Below are 13,989 nucleotides of genomic sequence, written 5' to 3'. Positions count from 1 at the left end.
GCTATGACACCTAATTTGAGAAAGCAACCTTCACGAGCTTGTTAGACACAACTGTTTCAGAGGTGACTATGTAAACAAGGGTTAGACTGGTGGAATGAATGGAGACAGGCAGGGCAGTATGTGACAAACCCCCTTGCTGGCTGGACATGCTTTCCTGTGCCTTCTAGTAATTCCCTGGCTCTGCTTCCATGGGAGATGCATTTCAGAATTCTCTTTCCAGAATTTATAACTTGCTGGCACTGTATTTTGTCTGAAAGCAGAATTCTCCATACCCTTGCACACTTAACCAAGGAGAGGTATTGCCCTGTTCCCTGGTCTCTTCGTTGTGGCTGTTCCCTGGAATGTAACCAGAAAATGATATAACTCATAAGTACGATGGATAATATTTATAGCCGTTAGAGAAAGTGAGAAGCTTTTCTTAATACTCCACCACTAGGAAACTGTGCTGGTCTTAGCTTGGATTTGAGTGAAACTGATAGAGGGCAGAGAGGAAAAAACAGAGAGGAATGTCTTCTCTTCATGTAGAAAACACAGTATTGCTCATGTATCCCTTTTTAGAGCTGACTTGTAGGGATTTACAGTCTGCCTGCTTTCAACAAACCAGTAATTTCTGTTTATCTAGCAACACCTTGCCCAGCCACTGATTGACTTGTAGCTGGGCAGATCAACCCAACCCAACTGTACTTCTGAAGAACCTAATGTAAAATCTGAACTACAATGTTCTAAGATTTAGAAGCAACTGTTGTTTGCCTGCAGCATAACGTGAGGTTATACTAGCAGCTGTAAATAGTTCTATAGAAAGCTGCACAGAATCAAATAGCTTTCGATCAGGTCCTAGCAGTTTCATCTTCTTCACTAAAGGTATATTAGATAAACTACACTTTAAATGTATGAAACTCAGGAGCACTCTGTTTGACCTAACCTTGTTGCCATGGATGGCAGTGTCAATTTTAATGTTAAAATCACTATGACCATAGTCAGGTCAATGATGATGACTTAAAAATACTGCCATAAAATATCATTCATGTTAAAAATAAACAATAAAAAGACACAGAGAGAATGTTTATAAGTACTTAGTGAGAATTGGGATAATTGGTTTGAATGAAAACTCTCTAAAGCCACCGTTTTCAGTAAATCTTTGTTATCTTGCTTTCCTTATGACAGTGTTAAAATAATCCATTGTTTGTGACAAGATTTGTGTTACTTTATACTTTCAGATTCTGTCAGTTTCAGATGCTTGAAATCTAATATTTCTCTTTCATGGGATGTTAAACGGTCATTGACTGGATAATAAAAGATACATGGGGACTAATAATTACATGGCATCTTTTAACAGGCATTCTTAATAGTTCTTAAATTCTCATTTAAGAACTGTAGATAAATTTTCATTTTATATCAATATCTGAAGAAAGTCATACTGGTCTTTTTTCTTATGTATTCTTTTAGAGCAAATGATGAGGTATGATGAGAAATGCAGAACTCGGCATCACGGCCAGAAACACCACCTCTATCATTGTATACTGAATTTTACCATCAAGCTATGAAATTTTAGCAGACAGTAAAAAATGTAAAGAAAATTATGCAAAGCAGTAGAGAAAAAAGCATTTGTTTAAAAACAGCTAACACAATTTCACAATCTGATTTACAGTTTTAAATCTCATTTCCATGTTTTTTGTTAGCTTTAGCTTCAGCTTTAACTCCCTGTTCTGTCAGTGTGCATTACATTTCACCAGTCCTTATTGAAAGATCTGTCATATTGTAAGAAAAGAGAGAGACTGCCTTGGAATAATTCTATAAATGAACTGAAAAGCCCTTGATTTTGGCCAGTAATGAGTAATAAAAATGACTTAGATTGGGAGCAAAGCTGTCTGTCTGAGCAACAATATTAATTTAAAATGCACTGAAGTCATATATGATTATGAGAATGCCAAGCGTGTGGCTTAGTAAATTTGCTTGAAGAGAATTCTTGAGGGTGAGAGAATGAAAGAGGCAGTGCAGGTCTCACTGAAACAGCTGCATATGAAAGGGTAATCTTTGGCTTAGAAAATAAATTAGAAGAATTCAAAGGAATTTAACAACAATTTTTGAACCATATCGTAAGGGAGGCTGAGGATTAAGAGCTTATGGGGGAAGAGAAGAAGAGAATAGAAGGGGTGCATAAAACTCATAGCTCCATAGAGAGACACATAATCCCTTTTCTGTGCGTTCAAGGGTAGATTCAGTTTATTTTCACTGTTTTGTTTTGCACTGTTGAATGGGAGGGAATGAAAGAGTAAACATGAACAAAACCAGTATGCATTTACACTAAATGTTAGTTAATTCTGTAGTTGAAAAGGTTCATACATAATTAAAAATACCATTGTCTCTTTCTCTCTCCGAGACTATGCATCACTAAATCATGAAGATGAGTCCCTGAAAAAGCCTTGTATTTGAGTTGTAACAGTAATATGCAAGGGTAGTAATAGCATATGCAATTCAGTAATTCTGCAAAATAGAAACAATTCTACAGTAGATATAAATGCTATTCCCTTGCGATACAGCTATCAGAGAAAGGTTTTCTTCTCTGCTGGGATACTTTGCAAAAGCACCAGCCTCTGTGGGTATGAAGAAATGCAATTGAGAAGACTTATCCTGTTCACTAGCTAATACTTCATTCTGGAAGTACTGACCAGAAACTTTTTTGTGATTTAAAATCTGAGAGTGTCTGACATTTGAACTGATACTCTGGCCAGTATTTTTTCTATCAAATTGTTTTTGATAGAAAATAGGATTTTTTTATTAAATTGAGATTTGCCAATAGCGGTGAAATTTTCTGCGTAAAATTTCCAATGCTTAAAACAGAGAAATTGCTGAAAAAGGTACCAGATTGCATCATGAAAATTATATTCTTGGACCATATGTTTCCATTTTGTTCTAGGAGATAGATTTTCCATAACTTGGGGTTCTTGGGACATACGAGTCAACATTAAAAGGGAAGAAAACTGAATTTAAATGACTTCTCACAGGATCTGGGTAGTGGTGAGGTAGTCTAAAATCACTCCTTGTGCTGAAAAGTATTTTGAACATTGCAATGCCATATATCTAGTACTGAGAACAGCCTCGAATTTTAAAAAATAATTGCAATTGCACTACTCACCTGTTCAAACAAAAAACAGATGAGCAAATTGCTTGTCTCTAAAATCCAAATAACACAATGGAAAAAAAATCACACTCTTTCTAATTATGTCAGATTTTTGATAAGGTAGAAATGAAACAATGTCATTGCTCAAGTCTGTGGGCCAGACTGCAGTTTCTACGGCCCCTTTGCAAAAATACACATGGATCCAATCTCTCAGACCACTTCTCTCTTATTTACCAGGGCTTTTTTATTTCCTTAACTTCATAGCATTTTTCTGCAGAAGCTAGTGTAAACTGTTATCTCCTTACCCTTTATCTTCTCGACTGACATTTCAGGTCTCTTGGGAAGAACAGATTCTTTTATTTTTTGCTTATCCAGAAAATTGTTACTGTTTTCCTGGCAAAATCTCTAGTCTTTCCCCTAGTGAAGTCATAAGCCTTTTCCTTCACATTAATGAAATCCCATCCAGCTATATTCCAGTCCCTCTGTCTATTCCTCACTGCAGTTGAAGACACAAAGTCAGTTATTTCCATGCCCTACCTGTTTAGTTCTCATTTTGGAATCTGGTGACAGGTTGTTGTAGGTATAATGGGCCTGCGTGACTCCACAGAAAAGGACTGCAACAATACCTGAAATTCAAAGTAAAAACAGAGTTAGCTGCTTCTGTTTTCTTACTTAGGTTTGTTGAAGGGCTGCATAAAAAAGCTAATTAGACTGTTAACAGCATTTTGTGACAAAAGAACGTTAAGATGTGTTTTATAAGAGCATCTTTCAAACAAACTAGAATTTTTTTTCTTTCCTAAAAATCTTGAAGGTCTTGAATCCTTCTACCTGGTCTATCATGCATTCATAGCATTTTCACTATTGTGTATTTGGCCCAAACGTGTAGAAAATAGGTTTGAATTAATACATGGTAATGTAAAGCATGGTGTATATAAGGAAACATGGCAAAGTAAAAATTCAGACAATGCTGAAACTATTTCATTTGGAGGAGAGTGTGTGTGTGTGGGAATAGCACATGGCCACATACCAGTTAATTATTACCTTACCATGTCTTTCTCAAGTTTCTGACTCTCCTTGGATTGCTAACCATGAAAATATTGTTCAACGAAATCCAATTTTCTTTACTTGCAAGCCTCTCTTGTTTCTGGGAAGAATTGAGGCCTGGCATTAATATGCCTTCGATGGAAGAAAAAAGTATGGAGTAAAAAATTCTGAGATGAATTTGTCACAAGGGATAACTGCCATCAGAAAGAAAATGAGAAAGCAGATCTTTTTTTTCCACACAAACCACTGTGGGCATTTTCTTTGCTTCTGGGTTCTCTTTATATTGTAAATTTACCTGTACTGCTTCTACAGAACAACACAATCTCTGTGACCAAGAGAAATTCCACTGAGCTTTAACTGCTGTGTCTTTGGTTTTTAATATTTATTTTCTTATGTCTGTTTTGATATTTTTTTTTCTAACTACACTAAGACTTTTCTTTGCAGTAAATAATATAGGGAGTGGTGAGATTGTCACTGCCTAAATACGTTCCAGGAATTTCATGTTTTTGTGAGGTCTAGTTCACTTTAATGCGCCTATTTCTTTTTTCTCAATAACTGTATTTGTGCAGAACCAATTTGGGGAGTTTAAAAATTCTTAAGGCATTAATAATATGCAATGGGATGCTGAAACAACGAAATATCAGTTAAAAAATATAGTTAATCAGTAATGTTGCTAGGTGTCGTTAGGTCCAGGCTCAGTAATAGAAATGGAGATAAGAGTTTTGATTCACTTTCTTCTACACGAATCGTCACCGTGCCAAGTCTTGCATTTTAAAAATTGACTATCAAATTCACCTATGATCATAAAATGTTTTTTGACTGCTAAGAAACTGTTAATTATGAGTAGTGAGAGAACTGGGTGACATGAGGAATAAAATAGCCTAATTCTGATTTTACAATAGGAATAAATGATCTGAACCGTGCAATTATGCAAGTGCAGAAACCAGATACTCTGTTTCCAGGGAAGACTGGGGGAATGCAGTGGAATATTTCAATTGCTACCATTGAGGGCTTAATATGTACCAGCCATGCCTCTCGCAATGAATGCTTCATTAAAAGGCTTGGCGAAAATTGTTTGTAACGTTTTTCCATAAAAATGATTACTTAAGAGTAATGACCAATTACATATTAATGCAACTACAAAGGAAAGAGAATTACCTAAAGAGGCAAACACAGAACTTTTCAGTTAGAGGGAAAAAGCAATGCGGATTTCTTTATAAAACTATTAAAGCTGGATTTTGAAGTTAGCTGGGTAGCAAAATACTGTATGTACTGTGTATGGCACATAAATTAGGTGGTTAAATGTTTGCAGCCTTGCTTTTATAGAGAAACAGGTAAGACCAAATATGCTAATACTGGAACTGTAAACAGAAAGTATTTATTAGATGCAGGGAGGCAGATAAAGGGAGATGGTCCTTTTACCAGTCCTTAGTGCCCAGTGGTTTAATTTTGGAATGTTGGAGATTTAGCTGAGTTACTGAAGTTTTTCACTTTATATAAAAAACGAGAAACCTCACAGTAAAATGTTGATAGTCACTAGTAAAGTTTCAGCTGAAGCTCAATTTTTTTGAAGAGGTTTTATTAGAAATAAAAGCCTACCATTTTATTTGATGTTTTTGCTCCTTATATAACAGAAAAACAGTGATAGCTTGTTAGCTGCTTATACAATTAGAGAACTTATTCTTACATTAGTTTTGCCGAATACTTGTAGTTGAAATTGTTGCTAGGACTAAAGTTGGTAATATCAAAAGATAATATAGGATAAAGGAGCAACTTATATTTTTTAAAGTATTTTGCTGATGGTGTGAACATTTACATGATAGTGTGAGCATTATTTTATAAGTGTTAATCTAAAAATAATTCCTATAGTGTCACTGAAAGACAAAAATCTTTTTTTGGATCATTTCACAAACAGGCTAAAGGAAGTGTGTCCTTGCTTTTCAATATCTGGTGCTAAGAGAAAAACTGGAAAAAAGTCTGTCTTTTGTTAGAGAAGGGCAGCATGTGCAGTGTGCTTTTAATGCAAGCCTGGAAGTGACTGTCCACAATTTAAACTTCAGAATTTGCTAATTTGAGACAATAAAACTGACATTATGTCTCTAGCTGTCAGGTCTTTTAATGGTAAAAGAAGGAATTTAGAAAAAAAAACCCCAAACCTCTACCTCTGGGGAAACAAGGGAGTGGATAAAATGTATGCCTTCATTTGAAAAGATCTATAGGTAAACTGACCGGTTTTCATCCCAACTTCGAAGCATTCCAGAGCTTCAGGGATGTCTCCCTAATGATGCACAATTTACTGCACATCCTATAGTACAACAAGCATCAGGAACTGGCCTTTCATCAAAGGCAGTGAAATGTGGGGAAAAGAGAAATTATTTAAATTAGATAACATTTACTTTGGAGTCATATTTATGTCAGAGTATCTCCACAGCACCTACTGGGCACACCCCAGTGCAGACTGAGTGTGTGAGTGGCAGGAAATGAGGCACTGTCTTCTCCATCAAATTGTTGCAGTAATAATGCTATAAAACCAGTAGCAACAATATCCCTGTTCAGTCTGTTTTCACTGAGGGTATGAAGCGTGACTAATCATTTTTTTGATACTGAAGCAAAGATTCGAGGGTTCTTTCACCAGACCTGCACCAATGCAGAACCAAAGCTCATGCTTTGTTCATGAAGCTTTCATCTCTGGAGTTGTCTGAGGTTGATTTTATATTGAAGTGACAGCAACAAAAGACACAGCTAAGGGAATTTTTTAGGCCCTCATGTGAGGAATGATCATTGGTATTACACCTGTCTGCTTCAAGCAAGACCTGAGCTTCAGTGTTGTGCTTTTGTAACCCCAAATGAATTGCTGCATTCAATTTAGATTGGAACTCCTGCGGTGCGCCACACCAGGTTTTATTCTAGACACACTAAGAGCACTTACCCTGTTTATCCTGAACCTATTCAATAGCAGTAAGACTCCACTATCCTCTTTTTATGCAACAGATCATCGATCGTAGACTAATGCCATGCTAGAATATGTACTTTTCTCTAGAAACAAGCACCTCTTCTTCCCTTATTGTCTTAAAAGGCTATACCTGCAACAGGACCCAAGCACCGACTCAAGTGTGTGTATAGTCTGGTCAAGTGATGCTGTTGAAAGGGCGAATGGGATAACTGAAACTGCACAGAGTATTGGATCTAGCTTATATGTCAGTGAAGTATGTCTGGAGCTTCCTCTAAAGTCCAGGATCCACCTGACATTCCCCGTTTTAGAATACCACATAGATCATCCAGAGCCAACTCTGGGGTCCTACAGGCAAGTAAGGGGTTAGTAATTTGTGGCAAGCTTGTCCAATTGTCATCTGTTTCTGCGCAGCAGTGCAAATGCCATCATCTTATCTATGAAGAGCCTGCTTTCCTAATTAGACCCAAATTTCATCCTTTCCTTCTAGGAGTGGCAGAACTACAGCTTAAGAGAGTTGAGGTCTCTTTCCTTTTGACTTAGAAGCCAAGTTATCCCTTCTCCCTTGTTACTGGGAGAAGTCTACCTACTTCTCTGTATGACACAACATATGGCACATTACTGATGAATAAAGGAAAGAAAACCACAAAGTTGAGAATTTAAAGCCCAGGATTACTTCCTTTTACAGAATAATGTCAGCTCAGTGAACTAAAACCAGTCAGGTACCAACCTGCCTTGTGCTCACAGTGCTCAGAACTGCAGACAGAAATGTTTTGAGAGATCCCTTCTGAGAGTGGTACAAGAACTGGTCACAACATTTCAAAAAACCAATGAGGTAGATGATGGATCCAATACAAAATATAGCAAACAGATAGAAACAGTGAACAGCCACAAGAATAAATGCACTTTGTCAGCAGTACTAAAGGAAATGGAAGTTGGTGGCATTTGTTCTTGCTGTGTCCTAAATACAAAGGTAGCGCAAAACTGCCCCAGCGAGAGACCAAATCTTTGAACTTGTCCTGGGTACATCAGTCATAATAAGCTGCTTATTTATTTTTGGAGGAAAAGCCTTCTCACTAAGTAGACTGTGCCCTCCTGTGAGCCCCTGAATAAGAAGGCAGGTGTCAGACATACCACGAAATGTTCAGACAAGAATTGCTGAGGGTGAGGAAGCAGCAGTAATTTATTATCACAAGCTATTTCCTTTGTAATGTTCAGAAAACAATCATTTTGGGCTGGGCTTTGAAAAGCAGTAAAGGAACAAAGCTGGTCCCCTCCAACATTTTTTCCTTCAAGATCTATTGTCTGTCTATGCTTCATAGCACAGGCCTTTGGCATGTAAAAATCAGAGGTGGCTGGCCATGATTTTGATGCCTTTACAGCGATAAATTCTATATGACTTTGAAGTATGTATTAATTGAATACATAAATGCAAATAAATTCACATACATCTATTTGAGTGCATTTTTGCAGGTATATTAATCTCTTTTTATTTGAATATCTACTTAGTTCAAAGAGCTGTAGCTAGAGAGGATTTAACCGAGGTGAACATCAAATGCCCATGTACATCATGGTATCTTTCCCAGACTAATGACTGAGTGATCAGTTAAAAAATTAGCAAATTTTGTTAATCATAAAGCAAGAGAACAAGCAATTAATAAACGTAAGATGGACTTTCCTCATTTATTTTGACAAGTTTTTAATTTAAATTATGATTTTTTTCATAGACTGCTAGTAAATATTCTGTAATGAAGTTTGAAAATGAAAGCAACTATATTAACATTGACCTTACTATAGTACTCTGTTATTACAACTTTGCTCAGCAGTCAGGAATGATATACTTCGGGGCATATCAGAAAGTGCACAAATTAGATTCTACTGTATAAGAATCAATTTATCATGCATATGTCACAGCTTGATGATATAGCTATAAGATTAATAACCATAACATTAATTTATAATTTACAGTTATCAGTATAACAATAATTGTGTAGTCATCCCAGATTTTTATTTTGATTTGCTGTTCTGATCACATCCATTTTTCAACCAGGGTCAGGCCCATATATTTTGTGTTATATATCGTGGGATATCTTGAGGTAGAGGAATAAAATATTTTATAAAATGTTGACCTGTACTACTCTCCATTTACATTTCATTTAAAAAATCTGCAAGCTAAACAGGTGAGCTCTAACACCCACTATACATACACAAAAAACAATATAGCCCGTTATTTATAAATTATGACATACTTCAATATTAGACATCAAAAGGCTCATAGTGATTGAAGAACTAGTGTGGAAAGCATTATAAGAATAAAATTATTTTGCAATTACATTACTTAATAGCTACAGGGAAATACTGATGTTTAGCATTAATCCTTTGAAGTTCATTTAGAAGGAATGAACAGAGGAAACAACATCTAAGGAAAATGAAGACGAATAGAGGCATAAATGTACAGTGGATCAAGTTAATTTTTGAAGCAAGCTGTCTGAAGTCAAAGACTTCGAACTAGGAATTCAGCTTATTGAATGGAGTGGTCCAGAAGGGTCATTGCATGGTTATGATGCTCTCTTAATTCTAATGATTGCTTTTGAGGATAGATACACTTGACTGTAAAAACCAGGTGATGTATGCATTAAGTAAGACAAAGGCCAAAGCAAGTAAGGTGGAAAAGACTGGAAATGATAGGGTATGAATTAAGAGCTGAGTGTGTTCTGAAGGATGAGTGGCTTTCCCCCAGGCTCCCCCCACCTTCTGCAACAAGTGCTTTGTGCATCACATACCTGTGTGGGAGGCTGCATGCAATAACTGCATTTTACACAGATTTCCTTAGCATGGGTATGAGAAATCAGAGCCACCTGTGAAATCTGTACCTCCAACAGAACCTAAGTCAGCTGGGAAATTCATAACCAACACAGTAGTTATTCTATTAAACTGGAAGTTTAAAATCATATTATGAAAGGAGGGAAATTGGGGCTGTTTCAGATGAGATTGAGAGAAGATGAATCACAGAATGTTAGGGGTTGGAAGGGACCTCTGGAGATCATCTAGTCCAACCCCCTGCCAAAGCAGGTTCACCTACAGCATGAGAGCAACATCAAAACTTGTTGAACCAGACAGCTTAAAATATCCACTCTCAAGTGTAATGTTAGCACAGTACCAATAAAGTCAATGCATTTACAAAACACAGCTTTGAACTTCTGAAGGTACAAGAGAGGCTCCATGAGTTTTTTCCACTGTAACAGCTTCTGACAAAAGCCTTTCACAGAAACTAAATGACAAAAACTCAACTGAGAAAACTTTCAAGATTAAACTTTCCCTCCTCATAACAGTGTAATTAAACAATTTCCACCTGAAACTCAAAACACCCATGAAAAAGAGGCTAGTGAGAGCCTAAAAGGGCTTGATGCAGAGCGATTATCTTTTATATGTCTCTATCAATTCCTTTATTATAAGAAATAGCTAAATTTCCCAACAGTTTTCTTCCCCCCCCCTTTAATTGGAACTTTATTCTGGTTCCACTCTCTTTCTCTGTCTCTCTTTCTCTCCATTTAAAATTCCTTACCATGGCTACCATAAAAGCCATCTGTGGTTGTTCAATAATTAAGTCTTTCATTTCAGATATTTTGTATATTGTAAAAGAAAAGAGAAATGAAACACTCTTCAGAGTGACTACCAGGAGAGACTATGCTGTCTGTCATCACACTTGCAGTATTCAAAAAAGACATATGCCAATTATTTTTTGTGTGGACATACACAGTCTGTTCCTATGTCCAAAAAATGAAAATTACCTTTGGTGCAGTACCTGAAGCTCTGGAAGATACTAGCATTTCCCTTACAAATCCACTTTTTGGGTATAACGTATAACTTCTCAGTTGTGCATTTGCTGAAACATAGCATCCTTGTTCTCAACTGGGGATGTATTTTAAAACAGTCTTTCATTGGATTAGGAAATCATTACCTCCAGTAGGAGGCAAGTGATTAACAATCATCCTTCTTTACTTCCATTTTTATGTAGTAATCATGTCACATTTTTAAGAGCCGTTAGGCATAAAGACACAAACTGGACTTTTATTCCAGCAAGTGTCCGATTTTCTCTGTGTGATGGACTACTACCTTTTTGTTCAGTTCATGTGCTCCTCTTTTTATTCATTGGCCTGAAGATTTTGGCAGTAAGCAGGATGCAAATTTGTATATTTAATAAGGCAAAGATGCCAGAAGATGCAGATGTTAATACCCATTCAGAAATAGTTTCATTGTGTGGCTAATATTAAAAAAGTACCATGCTGGCTCCACAGAAGTCAGTTGACTTCAAAAGGCTTTGAACAATTTTGAAAACAAAACAACATGGGCTGCATATTAACACGCCATTAAGCAGTTCTCTTCCCCTGACTTTCCCTGACATTAATTAGAGCACTAGATTTCAGAGGTGACAGCATCAAGAACATTAAAATGATTGCGCTCTTAAAAACTTTGTTCTTTCAAATTAAACCATACAATCAGTTGCTGTTGAGGTAAACTATAGCCATTTACAATTTTTGCCTAATCTTTTGTGGACTCTTTATGTTGTAAAAAGCAGTCTCTGAGTACATACTTGGCTGTAATATCACAATTTCTTTCTCAGTATTAACAAAAACCTAATCAGATCACATCACATGTCTTTCTACCTGTCGCTGGGACATGACTGTACCTCTCCTGTTGCAAAAGGTGTTTATGGAGGTGCACTGAATAAGAGGAAATTTCTTTTTTTAATGCAGAGGTGGCTGCAACCCACTGGCGATATTGAGGATGTCCCTGTCCTCTGTTTGGTCATTGACAGTTGGGAAAAAGGAGGAGGGACCAGGAGGTGCAGTGCATGCAGTGGAGCACACAGTCTCTGACAGTCACATGGCACTGTATATTTGCTTCCTCATACTTACCTTATCTTTGGTCGTATAGCTGGGCAGAAAATAGAGAGATTAATAGTAGGACTAATAGGGATGGGCCACTGTAAGGAAGGTAGGGAAGAAAGACTGAGGACTTTAGCCTGATCTAATAAGTCTTTGTCTGGAAGAACTAGTCAATGTCTCTACAGATTTATTCTTAAAGATGAAACCATTTCCAATATAGTAACTGGCTTTGAGAAGCTTTAGATATGATGTCATGCCCAAAATAAACATGTGATTTTCCCACACTAGAGGCATATTATAAAACTGCTTTTATTCAATACAATGAAACACTTACCTGTAAGACCAGCGGTTTCTGCTGATAAGAAGGCACTCCAGGACAGGAGGAAAAACAGACCTGTCTCCAACATAGGGAACTCGCACAGCTTTGTAAATTTTGTCAGGTACTAAAAGCTTATTAAGGAAAAACAAAAAACCCCATCTGTTTTGTAAGCTAAAATTGCCCCCAACTTGAAAAAGGATGAAAGAAAGCAAGCTCCCCCATTGTACTCATCTATACAAGTTGAATTCAGGAAAAACTGCACAGCTTCTAAACTATCTGAAGGCAAGAGGAAAATCCAGCACAGGTTTTAAACAGGTGAATTCTACAAGTCAGCTATTTCAAGTACTTCTGTGGTTTTTGAACTAATGCCTAATTGGTTGCGTTTTATGTTCTTTTCCCAGAAAAAGGAAAAAGTAAGTAATTTTGTGCAGTTTTGTAAAGAAACTGGCATTGTTTACATTTGCATCAATGCAAGACAGATGAAAATCCCTGCTCTTTCTATGATAGTATTTTACATGAAGAACTGTAAAACACAAGAAAAAACATAGGGCAACAGATAGGCCTTTTATTTCTAGTTTAAGTAAGCTGGCTGACTTGATTTGTAGTCTAGTATTTTCCATAATCGCTGCTAATCTCTAGTTCATAAATAAGTTGCTGTAGTTCGTAAATTCATGTTTTAACCTCAAAACACTCTTAAAAATGTAATTATTTACCAATCGTAAAATAAAGACCAGACTCTTGCCTACCGTTAAAAAGAAATTTGCGTATTAAGTTCTTTGTGGATTCTGACAAGTGACATTTTCTGTCACTTTATGATTTGACTGTTTGTTTGTAAAGTCTTGAATCAACAGTGAAAAGGTCTGGACTCTGACTAAAGATGATCAGTCTCAGATATCACACATTTTTTCCAACATATATAGATTTTCTCTCTGAAAACAAACCATAAAGGATATTAAAGCTGTGACAACAGCATAAGAGGATCCCATGGCAAATGATCCAGCAAAGATCCCCAGGAAATTTCCCACTGACTGGAAGAAAGCAGCAGCATCAAACACATTAGGATTCTCCTTAGGACTGTAAATGGATATAGAGCTGAAAAGAAAACAAAGGGAGCGGGGAGAGGGAGAGAAAGAGGAATAATGAATTCAATCCCATTGTTATGATATTGGAATCCATAATTGAAAATGAACATTTTTAGGGACTCAAAATGCAAAACAAGGCTTCTCTGGGCTGACAGCAGATAGGAGAGCAAAGCAGATAGAGCCTGGGTGGGGAAACAGTTTATTTTCAAGGTATCACACTGGAAATCAATAGTCTGCTGCCAGTCAGTAAACATTTTTATACTATAAGTGCCATAAAGAATATTGTTTCCAGGCTGACTAAAAATTAAAAGGTGGTAGGTGTATAAGAAAACTGCAGGGATGATAGATAACTTTGAATTATTTATTGGCCATATGTCTTCAGAGCAGTTATATGTTCACAAATATTCTTGATAAAAAGTGCAGCTTTATGGCTGAGGCTCAAATGGGTGACACAAATCACAGTAGGTACCAAATCTGCAGCAGCAATTTTGTCATAAACCACATAGTAGTTCCCTTCTTGGTGTAACCCTTCATAAACAGAGCAGAAAGCATATCAAGAGCTCAACAATAGGAAACCTTGTGGA

The 13,989-nt window shown here is 36.7% G+C and overlaps 1 protein-coding gene across 1 annotated transcript in view; it reads right to left on the bottom strand.

Moving 5' to 3' along the window:
* Positions 1 to 13,989, bottom strand: part of SLC9A9 (solute carrier family 9 member A9) — a 210,455-nt gene that overhangs the window by 112,769 nt on the left and 83,697 nt on the right. The window contains exons 7-9 of the mRNA XM_068406383.1: positions 13,277 to 13,415; positions 12,339 to 12,444; positions 3,659 to 3,747 (exon numbers count right to left, since the gene is read on the bottom strand). Of these exons, the coding sequence (XP_068262484.1) occupies positions 3,659 to 3,747; positions 12,339 to 12,444; positions 13,277 to 13,415 (334 nt within the window). The remainder of the gene's footprint in view (positions 1 to 3,658; positions 3,748 to 12,338; positions 12,445 to 13,276; positions 13,416 to 13,989) is intronic.

This window comes from Nyctibius grandis, chromosome 8 (assembly GCF_013368605.1).
Source record: "Nyctibius grandis isolate bNycGra1 chromosome 8, bNycGra1.pri, whole genome shotgun sequence".
NCBI lineage: Eukaryota > Metazoa > Chordata > Aves > Nyctibiiformes > Nyctibiidae > Nyctibius > Nyctibius grandis.
This window is presented reverse-complemented; position numbering and strand designations above follow the sequence as displayed.